The sequence below is a fragment of the Melanotaenia boesemani genome, chromosome 1 (assembly GCF_017639745.1).
Source record: "Melanotaenia boesemani isolate fMelBoe1 chromosome 1, fMelBoe1.pri, whole genome shotgun sequence".
NCBI classification, from domain to species: Eukaryota; Metazoa; Chordata; class Actinopteri; order Atheriniformes; family Melanotaeniidae; genus Melanotaenia; species Melanotaenia boesemani.
In genome coordinates, this window is record NC_055682.1 from 26,363,270 (window position 1) to 26,383,072 (window position 19,803).

The 19,803-nt window shown below is 37.5% G+C and overlaps 1 protein-coding gene across 1 annotated transcript in view; it reads right to left on the reverse strand.

Annotated features, from left to right (window-relative positions):
• The window catches only part of ush2a (Usher syndrome 2A (autosomal recessive, mild)), a 250,130-nt gene that overhangs the window by 85,405 nt on the left and 144,922 nt on the right, over positions 1-19,803 (reverse strand). The window contains 6 exon segments of the mRNA XM_042001931.1: positions 2,233-2,321; positions 2,445-2,611; positions 2,750-2,919; positions 3,329-4,014; positions 13,377-13,519; positions 16,484-16,631. Of these exon segments, the coding sequence (XP_041857865.1) occupies positions 2,233-2,321; positions 2,445-2,611; positions 2,750-2,919; positions 3,329-4,014; positions 13,377-13,519; positions 16,484-16,631 (1,403 nt within the window).

Consider the following 19,803-nt stretch of genomic DNA (forward strand, 5'->3'; position numbering starts at 1 on the left):
TTTCCCAAAGTGCGTGTTGGGTGTGCTGCATGGTGGAAGTCATTTACAGATTGAATAGCTTGATGTAATCTGGTGATGGTGAAGACAGCAGACCCTGACACAGAGCACTGGGGCTAAGGCCAGTACAGTATATGTGTGTGCTATGTGTGTGCATATGCTTGCATTTGTGTTTATGTGTAAATAAGTGAGAGAAAGAGACAGATGATAAAGTTACGAGTAAAAGTGCATGTTTGTGTGTGCTATTATGTTCAGTGAAAACTCAAAGTTAGAGTAAAATGTAGCTGACCACAGATCTGTGGTCCACCTGTTAAGTCTTCACTGCTTTATATGCACAATAAGGTAAATTTATGTTATTTAACAAGTTCTGAGTTTGTTTTATTTTATTTACTGTTGTACAGTTTACTAAAATAGAGAACCAGCAAATTCAAACTATCCTAAAGGATGCAGCCAGTGTGTGGTAAGAAATTAATCCAATTTAGCTGTGAACCACAATAAGAAGCACATATTCCATGTGATCTTTAAAATTAATAGCATTCCTGAGCTGTATGCAAACAGTTTTAATTCCTTTAAAAACAAATGCAAATTAACCAAGTCTGAATGATAATATTCTTTTTATAAAAGGCCCAGAGTTCTTAAAAACATCAATAAAACGCTTTTGTGAAATATAAAATATAATCACAAATTGTTCTTAAATATTTGGCTGCAGAATCTTTGGAAACATATACGGTCACTAAATGTGTCTTGTAAGTTACCCACTAAATAGCTTCACATACAATACCTGTGTGCAAGTAGTTTCTGCTGCTGCTCCTGTGCATGTGATCCTTTTATTCCTTTTTGACTTAACATATTTCAGCTTATCCTAAATGTGTCAAATTTTATATAATGAAGCAAGTTAATAGGCAATTGCTACTGGATATCAGATCTCACTGAAAAAAGCTGTGGAAGTTATCTGACTTAAGAATTCTGTTTATTTCATACTTTCAGTGCCTCCCGTGCAACAGGCTGTAAAGTAGAAGCACCTTGCGGTATTACTGCTATATACTGACCAATTAAAAATTGCATTTAATCATTTAATTTTTTTATGCTAATCTTCCAAGTCATCCCTCCCAAAGCTCACTGCTCACTCAAACTTCACTGGCACTCTAATGAAGTAAAAAACACAACACATAACAAAACAAAAAACGTAATCTATTCCGATTCTACTGAAAATTCTACCAAAACCACAAGAGAGTTTGTCTGTGCTTTAATCACCTGACCACAGTATACCTAACTGGAAATAACCATTTTCAAAACAAGCAAATTTCAAAAGGAACATAACAATAGTGGCTAAGAAAGATTGATCTGTGACAGTTAAGACATGCTTCTTTTACACAAGGAATAAGGGATTTGCCTTGAAGGATTGGAAAAGAAAATCATATAGAGAATGAGAGGAGATACTCAAAATCTTTCACTGTGTTGTCAAGGTCAATTGGTAACCAGGAAGCAGCCTGCCTGCCTGTCCAATTAGCAACAACCAGGAAGGAACACTTTTCTTCTTGGACCTGTGACCCCTAAAGCTGTGCTGCTGCAGAGATGACAGGGGTGGTTCTGAAATGATGACAGGCATTAGCATTTTTCTGCAGTTAGCATTAGTGCAGGGCTGTGAGTGCAAGTGTGTGTGCATCTCTTTGTGTGTGCATGCATACAATATTGTTTCAGTGGCTTTCATTCATAGGCTTTGATGTGAGATTAGGCACTGGTGGAATTCAACGTCGGTCCCTCCTTCAAAATGGCCGACAGGAAGGAAGCTGCCTCAGACAGGGTCACAGCCCCTCCCATTTCTGAAGGGGACCTTGAATTGAATGCTTTTCTCTCTCATTAAGTCGGAAAAGGGAAAGACAGAAGAATCAGTGTGACATTGTCTTGCCTTTACTACTCTGTCAAACTCTGAGTGTCTAAGGAGATTCTCAATGAAGCTTATTTTTATTTTTTCTGTTTAAGGAAATGTAAAAATTTTAAAAATTCTGCAATTTCAGTCTGTGATTTAGACACCTCCTGTCAGCTAAATGTAATATGTGGTATTACAAGATCAGTATTACTAACACCATGTCAGATTTAAAATAATAACATTGTGCTTCAGACATATTTCAAAGTTCCTGTTCTTTAACAGTAGCTCTAACAGGATTTTAGTGACCCCATGAAGAGCAAATAATGTGCAAACAAACAAATAAATAATTAAATAAAAATCCTTACTTGAACTGACTCTGGTCCCAAGACAACTACCTTTGGAGGACTAAGACCAGCAGGTCGAGAGGGTCTGGTAGTGACACTGACCCAAGGCCCTGCAAATATATAACAACATGTTTATTTAAAGATGCTTTTACTTTTTTATACTGAAATCAACCCGTTACACATTTCACTCAGATTAAATTGAACTTTTGTAAAGCTTGTTTTTACAGCCTTACCTGTAGCATTTCCAGCCTGATTAAGGAGGACAAGTCGATACTCATAGTTAGTCCATGGACTTAGAGCTGATGAGGAGTCCAGGAAAGAAAGTGGGGGAGGATCTGGTTGGAGATGCCCTACTGTGGAGACCTGTTTTGTCCCAGAAACTCTACGCTCAATGAGCCAACTACAGCCAGTAAAAGTATTGCCAAAAGAGAAGATGAACGCACACACACACACACACACACACACAAAAAAAAAAAACAAGTTTATATACCGGACAAGATGTCAAAAACGGATTTAAGTGCAAATGATCACTTCTCACCGTTCCAGTGGTCCATTGCTTCTCTCTGGAGCACCCCAGGAAAGCAGAACAGATGTGGGTGAGTCAGAGTATAGGTGAGGGGCAGGGACCCCTTCAGGAGGTGCTGGGAGGGTACGGAAATGCTGAGGCGTCTCAGACACTGAACAACCCACACTGGTGCATGCTTCTACCTGGATGTTAAAACACATCACAAAATAACACGCTGTAGGACTAACAATAAACTAAACTTATTTATCAGTTTATTTGTCTAAATAATCAGTCAATAATCTTTACTTCTGGTATTTTTTACATGACAACTATTTATGTGGAAGTAGCAAGAGAATAAATGCTGCAACAGCATTCTGACATGCAGTCTCTTTGGTGACTGAAAATACAAATGATTATTTAATTGCTAAGAAAATTGCTTTTTTATTCGCCAGCAGAAAATAATCAGAGAGGAAATTAGACTAATATTTGTTTAACTGCTTGTTTAACTAAGCATTCATTTACATGCATTGATTTTTTAATATGATAAAATCCAGTTCTCTATCATAATGCAATCATGAGGCTGTTAATCACCAATGTACTAGAAAGTGGTACCTGCAGGCTGTACATTTGGTCAGGAAGTAGGTCGAAGAAAGTGTAACTGGTAGTATCCCCAGGAACAGTGACTGACAGAGGCATTGATCTTGAAGCTGCATCAGAAGAACTGGAGATGGGGCTGGTGAAGCGGTCTTGCTTTAGAACAAAATCAGGATTATAACTGTTTGCATTGCTCAAGCTGGGTCTGACACTGGTGGTTTTCCACTCAACTGGCTGTAGTGAGGTGGCACTGGAACCTTGACTTACAGTACTTCCATGAGCAGACTCAGTCTGATTACCTACATTAACAGGCCTCAAGGTGGAGAAATGGTTATGGGGAGGGTGTGTAGTGCCTTGAATTGGGCTTGAGCCATTTTTAGAGCTGGGGCTGACAGAAAACATGGATATGAAGCTTGAGCCATGAGGGGTGGTAAGATTAGCTGATGTCCTGAGGATGGAACTTGAGGTAAGATATGCTCCCTCTGTGCTGGGCAGCAGGCTTGGGTTAGAACCTAAGCTGGGGCTGAGAGGCAAACTGGTGTTGGACATTAAACTGGGTTTGTCATTTGAAGAAATTATGCCAGGCTGAAGATAAATGGTATAAGTCGTAATAATTCCATTTGGGTTTGTGGGGGGATCCCAGGTAATTGAAACACGTCGGGAATGGGCCCCCTCTACAGTTGGGGTATCTACTGGTCCTGGACCTGAGGAGAGGAGAAAGACACAGATGAGACAAAAAAGACACATAATCTTACAGAAACGTTTAAAGAAACATGAGGAGGGTATTTATTTATTAATTTTGGTTGGTATTTAGAATGACAGTAGAAGGACAAGGAGTGATTTTTAAATCACTATCCAAAGGATTAATATGGAAATTCTTTTCATCAGCCCCCCCCCCCTTGAAAACTATGCAGTACTTGCAGTCAGTACTGGAGTACATTATAGTCCAGTACTGACTTTAAATTGTGGGAGAGCATGTTTCTGCAAGTGTGTAGGCTGCCTGAACTATGTGAAACATTCTAACAGAGACGTAAAACTGGCTTTTCACACAATCACATGACAATCATACAAGTGCAAATATGCTTTTACAGTAAAGTTTTTGTAGTTACTAACAACAGCAATTAACTAAATGTCAGCATTTCACTCACAAATGTGTCAATCTGATGTGAACTGCCATTTTATTTTAATTGCTTCTGGAAAAGGGTCCATGGCTTTCTAGTAGTTGCATAAAAGGGGTCCTCGAGGAAAACAGGCAAGGCAAGTTTATTTATATATAGTTCATTTCATACATAAAAGCAATTCAGTGTGCTTCATTTAATAGAAAGAAGATACAAAGTGAAATAGAAACAATGCAGAAACAAAAAGAATGATGTGAAGACAAATAAAAAGGTGTGCAAAAATCATAATAACATAGAAAATAACTACATCAAAATTATTAAGAGCAAACAGCAGGGCAGATAAGTTAAAATATAGAGTGCAGATTTCATGCATAGATGCATGAGAAAAAAAGGTTTGTAACTGGGATTAAAAGTGTATTTGGTGAAAGTTTAATTTGCACTGGTAGTTTGTTCCACTTGTTGAACATTCACTTATCCATGTTTGGCCTGGACTAGCTGACCCGAGTCCTTGGATCTAAGAGTCCTGCTAGCTTTAATTCTCTGGACCTAAACAATTCTGTGATTTGTAAACAACCAACATAGTTTTAAAATCCGTCCTTTGACTGATAGGAAGCCAGTGTAAAGATTTTGGTGTGATGAGTACAGATCTCTTAATCCTGGTTGATGTGATCTAGATTATATATTTTAGTTTGGTGAGGTTAATTCTTAAATATATATATATATATATGTATATAAAATAAAAAAAATTAAAAAAAACTTTTAGAAAATTTGGGGCTGTTGTTGTCACAGGAAGTTTTCGATTTCCAGAGTCCACTTTATAATGAGGCAATATGTAGGAAGGGTCTTAAATTGATCCATCCAGAAAATAATCCTATCAAAAATATGCAGATGCACATCAGAGAGTCACAGCCAAACAGGCAGTCACATGACTGACACATGTTCATGTACGGATAAGAACCAACACAAGACCAGTCAGAAGGATATTTCACTTCATGGTAGCTTATTTGAAGGTAATGCCTCCCCCCCCCCCCCCCCCCTTACCCCTGCATTTACATCCCAGTGTTGAGCTCCATAATGGACACACACACAGACACACCGTTTCTAACACACGCTCTAACCCACATGCTCACACCCACGGCGATGCAGTACAGCAGTAATGGTGCTGTGTGAAGGGCAAGCAGATCAAGGTGACTGAGCGGACTGAGGGAGCGTGCTGCGTCGCTAAGTGCTACCGCTAACCGCTAACGGCTTTCCCAGATGGCGGTGTGTGTGTCTATGTGTGTGTGTGCAAGGGAGATTCAGAAAGGATGAGAGTGAAAGAAGATGAGTGGTTGAGAGTATGCGTGCATAAGCGTATGAGATATTAAGCGTGGAAGCATGTTTATGTCAGCATGCAAGCACAGGAGACAACAGATGTGTAAGTCCAGCATGTGTGCATTTTACACACAATCTATTCATTGATAGGCCTTCCTTCCCACAGAGTTAGATGGTAGCTAATGCCCAGTAACTGGCCCAGGATGGCCCAGTTCTGCTAAAAGTTTAAGCTGTATTTTAGTGCAATGCAAATAACAACTTATTACTTATAATTTACATTAGATTACATAATTTAGAGTTGAGGATGCTTTTCTTTGACAGTATCTGATCTGGCTTAAACATTCCAAATCTTAAATATGTGCAAAAAAGTTGTGTTTGCAAACAGACCATTGTGAAATATGACACAGCAAAGAAAGAAGGCAAACAGTTGCAGAAAGGTAAACAGTAAACATTTCTAAAGAAAATCTTTATGGTGTTAAATGTAGACTTCTTGTTTATTATATTAAATCCCATTTAAAATCTTACAGATGTATCAGATAATGCAAATAGAACTACTGGTATGGACTGTGTTGATGTCTGCACAGCCCAAATATGCATTCACAAGTTATACAATGTTTAGTCAGTAAGAGAAAAGGGCAAGTTAAGACTTAAAACAAGATGGCAACCATTCCCGTGGCCTCCATCTCTCTCTCTCTCTCTCACACACACACACACACACACACACACACACACACACACACACACACACACACACACACACACACACACACACACACACACACACACACACACATTCCATCTCTCACACAAATAAACAACAACATAAAAAATGGTGATGTAAAGCTCGGCTGATTTTACAGATCACAAATGGTTCCACCAACTGCTTTTTTTGTGTGTTGTCTGGTTAATATTTTTTTCAGTAACATACAAAGATACAGAGTAAAGCTGCACACAGAAGAAACCAAATAAAAAGTCCTAAACTTAAAAATATTTTGAAAGCAAAACACAGTCCATTCAGTCACCTTGATCCATTTCACATCAGCTAGCCAAAGTAACCCCTGTTTCTACCCCATTCCTCCCTTATTCCCTCTCTCTTCTCACCCACTCTTCTCCCTCTAAGTGTTGAGTGTTATTTAGGCTTTACTGGCGCGTGTAAAATTCTGCAATTTGAAGGACTGTTAAGTTTTTCAATTGAAATTTTCATTTAAGATGCAGGTGATGCTTTTTTCTTTTCCTTTTTTTGTAACTGATGCTTTACTGCTCTGTGGACAGGCAGGAACAAGTGTTGGATTGTGTAGCAACCTTTCTCTGTCAAGTTTACTGAATCCTCATTTCTTCTCCTCTCTCTTTCCAGGTCGCTTCCATTTCTCCATTTTTCATCCTCCCTTTCCCAATGGCTTCTCACTCCTACCCCATTTTTTGCACTCTTTTCCCCTCCTAATGTCTTTTCCTCTTTCTTTCCTCTCTCCCTTCATCCCCTGCTCTGCACCTCCCACCTTTACTCCTCCTCTCTCCAGTAAAACACAGCAGCAGAAGGCTAAAACAGGAATGCCGGGCCGCCAAGCCTTAAATCACATTTATAAGGATTTGGTTAGCATAGTAATAACACAATCAACTGACAAGGGCTTGAACAGGGGGAGGGAGTGAGAGAGAATAGTGTGTGTGTGTGGGGGTGTATGCGCACTTGTGAGTTTGCTTCTTATGCATCCTTGTGTGTTTGTGTGTAGCCAACAGTCAGTCCATGTATATTTAAGTGTGTAGATCTACACATATCCATGCGAAGGAGAAGAGGACGGGTATTATATTTAGCCTTGCACAGGGTCACATGCAAGCTTGTGTGTGTTTGTGGGCTTGTGTGTATATGGGTGACTGGGCTTTTGAAGGTGAGTCAAGGCTCCTAGGAGTCATAATGAGGACAAACGCTGAGCTTTACTGTTATCAAGATGCTTACGACATGGTGTCAAAACGTGACAAGTAATACGGTGAGAATTTACATTGCATTTCATATCTTTACTTTTCTGCAGATTATTAAAAGTCTTTGCAGCTTTAGGATTCAATGAAGAGCTAGAGTGAAACAGGATGAGGCATGACCAAGGTCATGAGCTCGATCTGTAACCAGAACATCAGGAGCATATGAGATGTGCATTAGCTTTTAAGTCAATACGACCATCTTGTTTGAAATGTCAATCATTCAAAAACTTGAATGTCTATTTCAGATCATGATTAGGGATGATTTATCAAACCCCAAATAAGTCACCTTCTGAGATGCAAAAGTTAACTGAAATAAAGAAAACAACATATCGTGTACCAAACTAAGTGGGGATTGTCACTGCATGAAATTAGAATTCAGTCATTAAAGATCAGGCCACGTCCGAGTTACCTCACTGAAACTGGCTTTAAACATAAAAATGAGAACAGTTAGTGACCACGTAATACTGTAAAGCTTTTATTTTACAAAAATTAACCTTTTTAGAAGATTTGTATCAACCTTAGAATTCTAAATAATGCTCTTCTCTATGGTTGACATTTTAAATTTAAAGTGTCTCAGTGAGTGCTTGATGAAGGGTTAATCACATTGACATTGACTGACATCGGTTAGAGATGAGGCATCTAGGCTTTCTGTGTGATAGGGATTGAAGAGGGTTAGTTGCCGGTGGTGCCTGAGCCTGCTGTTTCTGAGAGGAATTAAAAAAAGAAGAAAAAGGCAAATTTTTATATATTTTTTTTTTATAATACTTCACATTTTGCCTTGCCTTAAAAAAAAAAAAAAAATCAGTGTTTATGCTTGTTTTAACAAAAACAAAGTCTTGAAAATTAAATAGTAATTTCTTTTGTTCAATTTGCCTGAAGTGTAATGGAATTAGTTATGAAGTTGCCCCAGGTTTAGCAGTGCGTATGCCTTGTGTGAATCAACAAACCCCTAGATAACCTGAAAATATGGTGGTCCAGGTTTATAGAAAGACCACAGAATAAATTCCTTCTCTCTCGTTTGTAAAATGGCAGAGCTGATAGAACCACAAGAAACAAAGCTAAAATACAGCAGTATTAAAAAGGTAGCGTAATAATTAATTAATGCAGTTACTCATTAATTAAATAACATGAATTCTTTGTGTTCTGTCATTACCTCAAACCTAATTTCTGTAGCTTTTATTCTCCTTAACACTTCCTCTGTTTCACTCTGCTTCAGGTTCACCTGGTTAAAGAGGGATTTTTCTCTAATGTTGTTTAATGTTCACACACACACACACACACACACACACACACTCACCCATCCACCCACGCACACACACATACCCACACACATTTTAAGACTGCTTTGCTCAGATCATTTTGCTCAAGTGGAGCTTTATTCATACTCTTCATAGCGCTCTGTAATACACACTTCTTTTAAGAACACACATGCACACTGACTCACATGCACATTCTTAGATCATTTAGCTAGTGTGAACATGGGAGTAGACAGAGGAAAGGGAGCTGTCCAACACGGCCAGGGTTTATGTTCACAGGAGCCGTCTGTCTGCTCTGCAGCAGCAGGAATTCATAGGGACCAAATTACATTAAAAAGATAGATATAAAACTTTAATGGAATGATAAAAAGGAAAGAAGGGAGCACGGGTCTCTCTTTCTCTGTTCTGTCATTAGCCCTCTCTTTTCTTCTCTTCCTTTTTTTTTCATCAGTTCATCATTTTACATTTTTCTCTACATTATTCTTGGCTTTTTCACGCAATTTCTTTTCTCTCTTTCTTTATTCCTGCTGAACGTGAAATAATTCTGTGTTTAAAGGAAAGAAACAGAAATGCAGAGAAAAGAAAAACTGTGACGCACGCACTCACACACGTGTGTGTAAAAAAAAACAAAAAAACTAAACAGACGAATAGAGACTATGTGGATAAGTTGAAAATGAAACCCATAATTTTATTTCCATTGTTAATAACAGTGAATGCCAACTTGCAATATAAAATAAAACATACTGATATGTAGTAGTATATCATATAGTATGTGTTTTACTATAAAATAGCAGAAACCCACGGCTTTAATTTTCATAACCAGTTCAGGGTAGAGGGATCTCTTCCAAAAGAAGCAAAACCCAACATACCCCAAAACCATAAAAAACTACAGGTATGTTTAAATCTAACAAAGATTTGACATGAATATATGGATGTTAATGTGTGTAGTTTTTAAGTATATGTGAATTATTGAGTGTACATTTTGTTTAGCCTTTTTTTGTGTTAGTTTTCTGTTACCATCTCTGATGTTAATGGGTCAGTTTTCACCCGTGTCTTAAATTAGATGTAACATTTAAAAACAAACAAACAAACAAATAAAAAAACATTATCAATCATTCAGTTTCTTCTTCATCTTTTGGTTACCTTGTTAGACTTTCTTATTCATAAAAATATTGATTTTAATGTTTTTGGTGTGCCCTCTGGGACATTTCTTTCTTCAGTATGCCCCTCGTTTTCAACAAAATAAGTTGGTAAAATGAAACTTGCGAGAATCATATAAATAAATAAAAGGTCATTGTGTTACCTGATTATTATTGAGGGGTATTAGAAAACATTTTAATTTTAATTGTAACATTTAATTTATTTTTTCTTTTTAACATTATTAACTTAACATTTATAGCGTTACAGGTCAGTTTTGACCCACACACATTTGTTTCAAGAAAAAGGCCAAAAAGTGTTCTTTTCCAAGACCTTTATTTTTTCCTTTATTTTCCCAAGGCAAGCATGCCTCTTTTTACTGACATTAGCATAAATAGATCAAAACCTGTCTTGATATCACTGACTGCAGTGGCAAACCTTTTGAATCCAGGGTTCATTTTGATAACATTTGCAGCAGCTGACCTGCCATGTACATCATGACGTACTGACCTCCAACAGATCTTGCAATTTTTGGATTAGAATTTTTCAGGGGTAGCAACTTCACTACCTCCAGTAACCTCCTCATCAGACTCATCAGATGTGTCTTCTGGATGATACTCCATATTCTCTCTTCTCAGGAAGCCACTCATTCGTATAATTTTTTGCTTATTTTCACCCAAAAATTTTATCCTGAACTTAAATCAGTAAAAATGTTCTTCACATTTTTGCATAATGCAAATTGGAGATGAACACTCTGCAAGTCACCAATATTATACTGAACGCTGGACATGCCCAGCTTTGTTTGTTTAGTTTGTGTGCAGGTTTGCAGGAAAAAAAGAGAATCCTCTAGAGCAGGCATGTCAAACTGGTCCAGCAAAGGGCCGTGTGGCTGCAGGTTTTTGTTCCAGCCAGCCAAGAGCACACAGTTTGACCAATCAGCTGTCTGAAGACTGAGATCAGTTGATTGAATCAGTCAAATCTGGTGTGCTGCTGCTTGGTTGGAACAAAAACCTGCAGCCACACGGCCCTTTGCTGGACCAGTTTGACATGCCTGCTCTAGAGCTAGGAGAGGAGCAGGCTCTCAGTGTGCTGGACAGTGCACTTATGATTTCAGTTGGGGCTGTAATTATTGCTTTATAATTTTGCTTTATTTTGATGAAATAGAGGTTCCTGATAAAGTCAAAAAGCCTCAGTGCAATAAAGATATTTATGTGGTTCTTTTATTCACTTAAAACCTAATCCACTGGATGCCAACCCTAAAAGGAAGGTCTGATGTATAAATTCTCCATGAAAGCCTTACACAACCTTACAGTCATACAACTAAATGTAAACATTGTTAGATGTTTTTATTTTATAGTGTAGGAGATGAGAAAGGAGATGCAGGAGTTCCTCTCACTATCAGGACAACAAGAAGATTGTTTATGGTGACAAATTCTTAGTTATTAAAGCTGGCTTCAGTTCACTTCCTCCATCACAGGTTAAAACAACAAACCTTTAAAATCTTCTATTAATCCCAAGCTGGGGAAATTCTTTCACTCTATTTAACCCATCCTAGTTGCTGGGAGCAGTGGGGTTCCAGATTCCAGCACCCTGGGAGCAGTTGGGGGTTGAGGACCTTGCTCAGGGACCCACAGTGGTTTACCTTAGTCACCAGCCTGGGGACTTGAACCCAGGTTTTCCAGAGCCAAGACCCCCTCTGTACCCACTAGGCTACCGCTCCCTTTTTTAAGCTAATTCACATCAAATCAAAGAAGAAAAATGTACTTTTTCTTAGTTGTATTTCTTTAAATACAGAATGAAGCACTGAATAGAAAATCGCTCTAAATGAAAATCATGCAGTGAAAAGCGGATACAGATTCCTTCCACAAATGTAATGTCCTCTGCTTCTGCTATGTTACTCTAGCTGCCTGACCTTTGTTACATTTGGGTGCAGGTTAAGTGGCTTATTTATGTCTTGAATTTAATGTCTGAATAAAACATCAGAAGTACATGTTGTTGCTTGTGAACATCAGCAGTTGTGTTACTGATAGAGAGGAGGATGAGAATGACATCTATTCAGTGTGTGCATGGGTGTCTGCTTAAGATAAGCAGAGAGGAGTAGGTATATATGAAGGGAAGAGCACACTGTAACCATGTGGATACAATTATTACAGTTCACATACATGAACACAAAAAAGCATTTTCACTGTCACATTGATATAACTGACATAAATGGGCACACAAACAAAAACACAAAGACTGTCCACTGAAGACTGGAAAATGTGTTATAAAAGCTCAATGTATGAAGGTTTGTATCAGTACATACACATATATGTGTGTGTGTTTGGAGGGAATTCAGTTCTGACAATGAGAAAAAGTACAGGACTGTAATGCATCCTCAATGTTTGGAAATGTGTGTGTCTGAATAAAATGTGAGTGAATGCACTTCATGTAGATGTGTATCTGTATGCAAATACACGTGTCCATATTTTATATGCATTTTTGTGTATGTACATGCACATGTATCAATGTATGCAAATCTCAGCTGCTTAATGATAATGTATGTGATAATAGTGTGGTTCTAATTAATTTATAACTTTGCACTGAGGAGGCTGTTCCAGTGGCTAATATGATTCTATTACAGCAATTAGCCCACAATGACACTGGCTAGGTCACTCACACACAGACACACATCTTACAGTATGCAAATCCTGTTAGTGTGCTTCAGTCAATTGTACCTGTACCCATGGTTCCTCCACCTCCCTAATTTTTGCTTGTATTGTCTCCTAAACTGACCAATTAAGACTGTATTAATTTCTTGATTAACATCAAGAAATGGATATACAACTTTTGGTTACTTTTACTACAGGGAAACTAGGATAAATGCTCTGCTTGTTACACCACAGACCAAACACCGGTAGTTGTTTTTAACTGTTCCCTTAAATTATCAAAATGGTAAGATTCAAGCTTAACTCAACAGCACCGATGGCCATCTAACTACCACCTGCTGCCAGCCACCTACCTGCCATTCACTTGCTAAACAAATCAGAACTGATGATGTGAGCACCAATGCAGTACCAATAACCAATGTCCACAACCACTGCCAACAGGTAAATTATAGAATAGCAACCCCACAATAAGATTATTAATGACTATACAAGGAACAATCGCAGCAGTGATTTATGTTTGCACACACTCTGTGTCCAGTAGAACTGTGTCTGTAACTGCATGCATCAACGAGTAATAAGCATGTAAAACTTTACACATGCACTTGTGTGTATGTGTACTTACTGTCCTCTGCAGTGCGCAAAGTTACCCAAGGGCTAGCTGTTTGCCCATGGGTGTGTGAAACCACCACTCTGAACAGGTAGTCTGTGTACGGTGACAAACCTTCTACATCATAGGAAAAGGTGTCAGTTGCATTTTCCATAAGCCTAGGAGAAGATGGACACAAACAGAAAACACATTTATTGACATACATTAAAATCTGGTTTAAACGTGTTGTTTAAACTGGTGGTCAAACGAGGACAGTGACAAAGCAGATTTATAAATGCTGATCTAGTTTTTGCATTTCATTAAAATATGTTTTAATTAAATTATGAATTTTAATACTTTTCTGTTATCTTTTGTTCTGTGCTTGAAAGTTCTTATGAAATGCCAGAGCTGCCTCTGCATATGCATAGACTTCCTTTAAAACAGAAGTTGATGCTCTCCCAAAAAGAGTGCTCCAACTGGTCAGCTATAATGGCCTGATCAGACACTATCCACAATTCTGCATTTGCTCTGCTGAAATTAAGAGTAAAAAAACAAAAAAACATAACAAACAAACAAACAAACAAAAAAAAGCCTCAAGTTGTTATGCCTATAAATGCAGGATGATTCATCATGTTTACCTGAGACTGAGACTATAAAATTGCAATGATAATATTTTCAGAACTACATTTTATTGTTAAGGCATATGCACATGTAAAATTAATTTATTATATATATATATAGTGCAGTAGACTTCTGAAAGGAGGTGGTGCTTGGTACAGAGAAGCTGAAAGGAAAAAAAAACAAAAAACAAAAAAAAAAACATGTGATGCAAAGTTGTGCACTAGTGCTGCAGCAGGAGCAGAGACATGATCTGTGCTGCTGTGACTTCTAAATAGTTGCTTTAGCCTCATAGTAAATGGTGTAAATTTCATTGACAATGTTGATATTTTTGGCTTCATATAGCCTAACTTTTGCCATGTTCTCTGGGTGTTCTTCATCATTTCAGGCTTATCCATTCCCATTCTTCTGTTTGTTTTTTATTTTTTGTTTGTTAGTTTTTTTTACAAATATTCAGGCTGCACAAAATGAAGCTTAAATTTAGTTAGTTGCTGTAGCAAACAAGGCTACAATTGTTGCTTTATACAATGTTTTGTATATTTTTAAAGTGGCTGTCATGGTTACTTAATTGCTGCTGGTGGCCACATTTACCTCTGTCTCCCCCTACAATGCATTCTATTTTTCTTTCTGATGGATTATATTAAAAGTATGTCCACAGATCATTTCAATGTTTCTGACCACTAAGCCCCTTTTTTGACACTGCCGCCATGGTCCATCATTGTATTAATAAACTAAATTGCATGCTTGTGTATGTGACTAGTGACCGCAGGTCTTTTCTGCAGAATGTGCGCTGCATGTCAGGTGGTGGGCATGATAGCATGTAGCAGGGTTGCTAATACATTTTAGCTTTTGGAGAAAACTCACACATGTCTCATTATGTTTTAGTCATTAAAGAACCATGTTTAACTTGTCCCTGTCTCGTTATCGTCATAAAAAAAAGTGGCATAAACTAAATTTCGTCGTCATCATTGATGCAAACAACACTGGTGTGCATGAGGCTGAGTTTTATATCTAGGGACAGGGAGTATAAGAATGCAAACCTTTAAAGATATCTAACATATACAACAACAATCAGGAACCAAATAACAATAAAGACCTGATAAAAATACAATAGCAATCAGTTAATAATTGATTGTTTTCTGAGGCTGCCCTTAACCCTTTGTAAGCTTGGTGCAAGCCGACCCTAGCTAACACCAATCTGTGGTGGAACCCAAAGGCAGACTGCCACAGGGCCCAAAGTCCAGCCAACCCCCACTCCCTGAATGTTCCCCATCCCAGGCCCCCACACCCTCATCCACACCACACAGGCCAACTCTGTTATGACATGGTACTTCCTAACTCAGAGATATATGAATGTCTCAACTGGGTGTAGTGAAGGAGTGAGGTGTTCACTGTAAGTTAGTACACATACACCTCACTTATCCAACTACAGGCTCTTGTTGGAAAAAAAACCATTTCTGCAGAGAAAAACACTACTTTTTGCTGGAAACATAAATAAGCATCTTTTTATAGACTTAAGTGTACATAGAGGGGAAATTTTAGAAGGAATTAAGTGGAAATCTTTACCAGAGATGAAAAAAAAAGATGCAAATCAAGATGACAAAGACAAATAGAGCCACAAAACCTTCATTTCATACATTTATAGAGAATTTATTCATTAATAGTTACCTGTACAGAGCCTGTGTCAGTTTGATGTATTCTACAGTGCTCCTTTTAAATTGTTCAACATTAAAGAAGTGTCAGGATAAGTTTCAAATGGCCACTTAACAGAGACCAGGTTTTCATACTTTTTATCTTATTCCCACATCACATACCTGATCTCATATCGTGTACAAAGGAATCTAGGACAATGTAAAAGAACATTGTCATAAATGAGGAACCATTGACCATTTAGCATCAGATGGATAGAGGGGATGAATGAATGAATAAATCAGGGAACAATGAGATTTCCATAGCAGAGGAGGAGGAGGAGGCCATGGCTGTCTGATATATAATACATGTAGCTAGTCATTTATTTATTACCACAGAATGAGAGCCTCCTCTTCTTGGATTAAATTGCAATTTGTTGTCAGGAAGCATGTAATGAATACATATCAGATGCACACCCTCTCCCTCGTTTTATTCTATCACAGTTTCTCAACCGCACTTTTCCTCTTTCCATGTCTTTGATTTTTTTGTCTTTTTGATTCTACCCCCCATCTCCCTGGTTCATTCTGTCCCTGTTTTCTGATGGCCTGTCATACTGATGTGACATATTCAGCTGTGGTGTATAATGTACCTCCTTGAATGTACATGTATATGCATATGTGTATATTCATTCACACTTCTTAGGCACATATGAATCTGAGAGGAATACATATGTCCACAGTCCTCTTACAAATACTTCTTATTACATGTTTTGGTTTCTAACAACTCTTGTTATGGAACACATGTGACTCAGTAAACATGTTTTCAAGAAGTAAGATAACAGTTTGCACACATGTCCACATACCTTTTTCATTTGTTGATTTGATGTTCTAGCTTACCTAATGACAGGCCTCTGTGGGGATGTCCTCATTTGCAAGCTGTAGTGAAGCAGGCCTGGTGCGTTTGAGTTGGCAGGTGCAAGCCAGGACACATTCAGGCTGGATTTCGTTGCACGAGCCAAAGTTGGTGGTGATAACCCATCTGGAGCTTTGAAAAGAGAGATGATGATGGTAAGAGGAAGACAAGACGAGGGAGCAATGAACTTAAAAAGGATGATGATACTGAAAACAGGATAAAGAAGTAGAATAGTAAAGGCAAGATGTCAAGACAGATAAAAACAACAAGATTGGAAAAGAAATGCCCATTTTATATTGTATTAATTGTAATTTCTTTACTGTATCCTGAAAGGAACTAAACCTCCATCTAGGTACAACCCAGCTTAGAGGTGAGAAAAAAAGAGATGATTAACAGTGAAGAGAGATGAAAGAGTAAACAGTGAGAGGAGTACAACAGAATAGTAAAATAACACAGCAGAAGAATATGGACACACACACACACACACACACACACACACATATATATATATATATATATATATATATATAATCAGTAAAACCATCTTTATTCAGTGTCATAGTTGAGCTCTTAACAGCAACAATGAAGATGCAAGAAAAGACAGAATATGACAGAGACAGAGATAAGGACAACAAACACAAGGAGAAAATCAGAGTGGTCACATTATTGACTGTGAAATAAGAGCAGACCCTCTGATGTTTAAAGTGACCCTTCAATCAAACATTGCTCTCTTTCCACTACAACGAGACTGATTGCTGAAGACATCACACTGTAAAGATGACTCTGGCAAATACCCATTTAGGATTTAGAATAATATAAGTTGTGACATGTCAACATAAATTATTATCTTAACAGAGCACAAATAAAAAGATTAAATTGAATACTTTTTAAAGGGACCTCCTGTAACTCAGTCCCTAAACGTGTTTTAAAAAAGAAAAAACTTAAAAAACATAAAACAATGAAACAAGAGAACTAAAAAAAATTAAGGTACCAGAATACATTTCATAGAAAGAAACTATTTAGTCTTTTTACAGTATATCTCAGCTTAACTCTTTATTTAAGGATATAATGCTAAGTCTTAATTTCCTTTTAGTTTTGATAAACTGTGGCTTAGTCTTTTAGCCAACGTGTTTTTACAGCTAAAGAGATATTTGATCTGCAATAAGTTAATTATTAACATCCCCTGATCCCAATTCTTGCATTCCACTTTTCAGAAAAAAACTGTTGTAATGAACTAAATGGTCATTCCCTGAATGTGTTCGCATTTAAGTCTTGAAAAGATTATTTATGCCCCTCTTTTCTCTCTCAAACACACACAAATCAGACGCACACATTGTTGGTGAGCCTGTGTCTCTCTCGTGCTGTGTTAGCAGGTACAATATCAGAGGTGTCACTAATCGTTTTAAACTATGCACTTTTATGTTCACTTCTCTCTCTCTGCACTCCTCCTCCTCTGCTCCTCTGTCTCTTGCTCCGCTATCTTCTCTCTGTTCTTTCATAGAACAAGGACGCATCAAGACAGTTTGCCTTAAAGAAGTCTAAAGAGATGCCAGAGGCACAGAGGTAGAAAGAGAGATGGAAAGAGAGGAAACGTCTGGTATTTAAAATTTATACTTTATGCCTTTGTTTTGAACTTGAACAGCAGAACTTTCCCAAGTCTGTCTTTTGTTGTTCCCTGACTAACACATAGGTGCAGAGAAGTGTGTATATTCAATATATTAAGTAGCATCAGCCGAAATTAAATGTGTGTTTATTGACTTGTTGAGTTACTGCTTGGTAAGCGTTATCTCCAGATTGCTCTGATCTACTTTTATCAGTATGAACAAGCAGTCTATTCCTCACAGTTATACAACCCACTCACACACACAGTGTGTGTAAATCAGTAATACGGTTTCTGATTGATAGATATCAATACCTAGCTATTGATATAGATAAATGGTTATATATAGTTAGAAACATTTGTATATAGCATAGTACATAGCTAAATATATATATATATATATTTATGTCTTTGTGGGTTATTCCTGTGCTATCTTTTACAAGTGTTGAATGGGTGTGTACAGCCTCGGAAGAATATGACTGCATTTCAGTGCCATTTAGCATGTGCATGTGACAAATAAACAACTTGAAACTTGTGCTATAGCTATGCATATTGCTAGCAGCCAAAGCCCAAACCGGAGGGTGCTGGGCTGGCCTTGGAGCTAGTAAAGCAGTCGCTTGTTTTTAATAATGACTTTGCAGACTCATGTTTTTCTGTCAAATGCAGTTGTGGTCAAACAAAATGCTTAATGTTGGGCAAGAAAGATACATACATTGTCCAAGTATTTACAAAGTTTTTATGTGAGTTAACACACCATATAGCTTAAAGTTAAGTTAATTGATGGCATAGATCCCAATTCATTATCCAAGAAAAAATTTTAAGCTTTGAATTGGAGAAATACCCATTAGTTTGGTTCCTCGGGATCTCTTACTACTTGGTGTCTTAAAAGAGCTTTTGCTTGGCCAAATAGTGGAGAACATGAACATATAACTTTGTGAGTGGACAGGTGAAAGCAGGGACTAAAGACCTGCACATATTCCACAAGAACAGAGAAATTGTTTTTTCTTTTCTCTCTCTCTCTCAGGGCTATGAGAAAATAATAATGTCAAATTCTTTCTCACATCCTTGCTTTGGGAGTTCAAACAGCAAATTACTTACTTAAATGTGAACTGAACTCAGACATTGGGACAAGACAGCAAGAACTAGATAGGATGCATGCTTTGTGTAAAATCTGCCTCCAAAATCCAAACACTTTTGTAACACAGCTATTATATAAACCCGGTTAGCTGTTCTCACCCTGACATAACCTCTGCAACCTTAAGCCAGCTGACTAAGAATTGAGGGACTGTCAACTTTGTGATTCAACTATAAAAGAAGGATGTGAATCAACAAACACTTGGAATAAATAAAAAGACCTAAAAGCCATGGTTTGGAATCTATTAAATCAATAGAGCTTCACAACTTTTGAAGCTGGTGGGTCAGTGGTGGGATTGTGGGTGTAATTTCTCCCAGCCACAAAAACCTGTACTTCTAATTATTAAACACAGTAATACAAAATAAAATATAAAATAATAATACCAATAAACCTTAATGTATATACCAGTCAAAATTTTTGTATAAAATATTTGTACAAAAAAAAGACAGCATCACATACCTACTCATTTGAACTTAAGTCGGGTCCAGACCTTCTAGTAAATGTTCAAATTTATATGATGCTGACTGTTATTGGAAGAAAAGTGTATTTGTAAATTGTGTTGTAAAAGT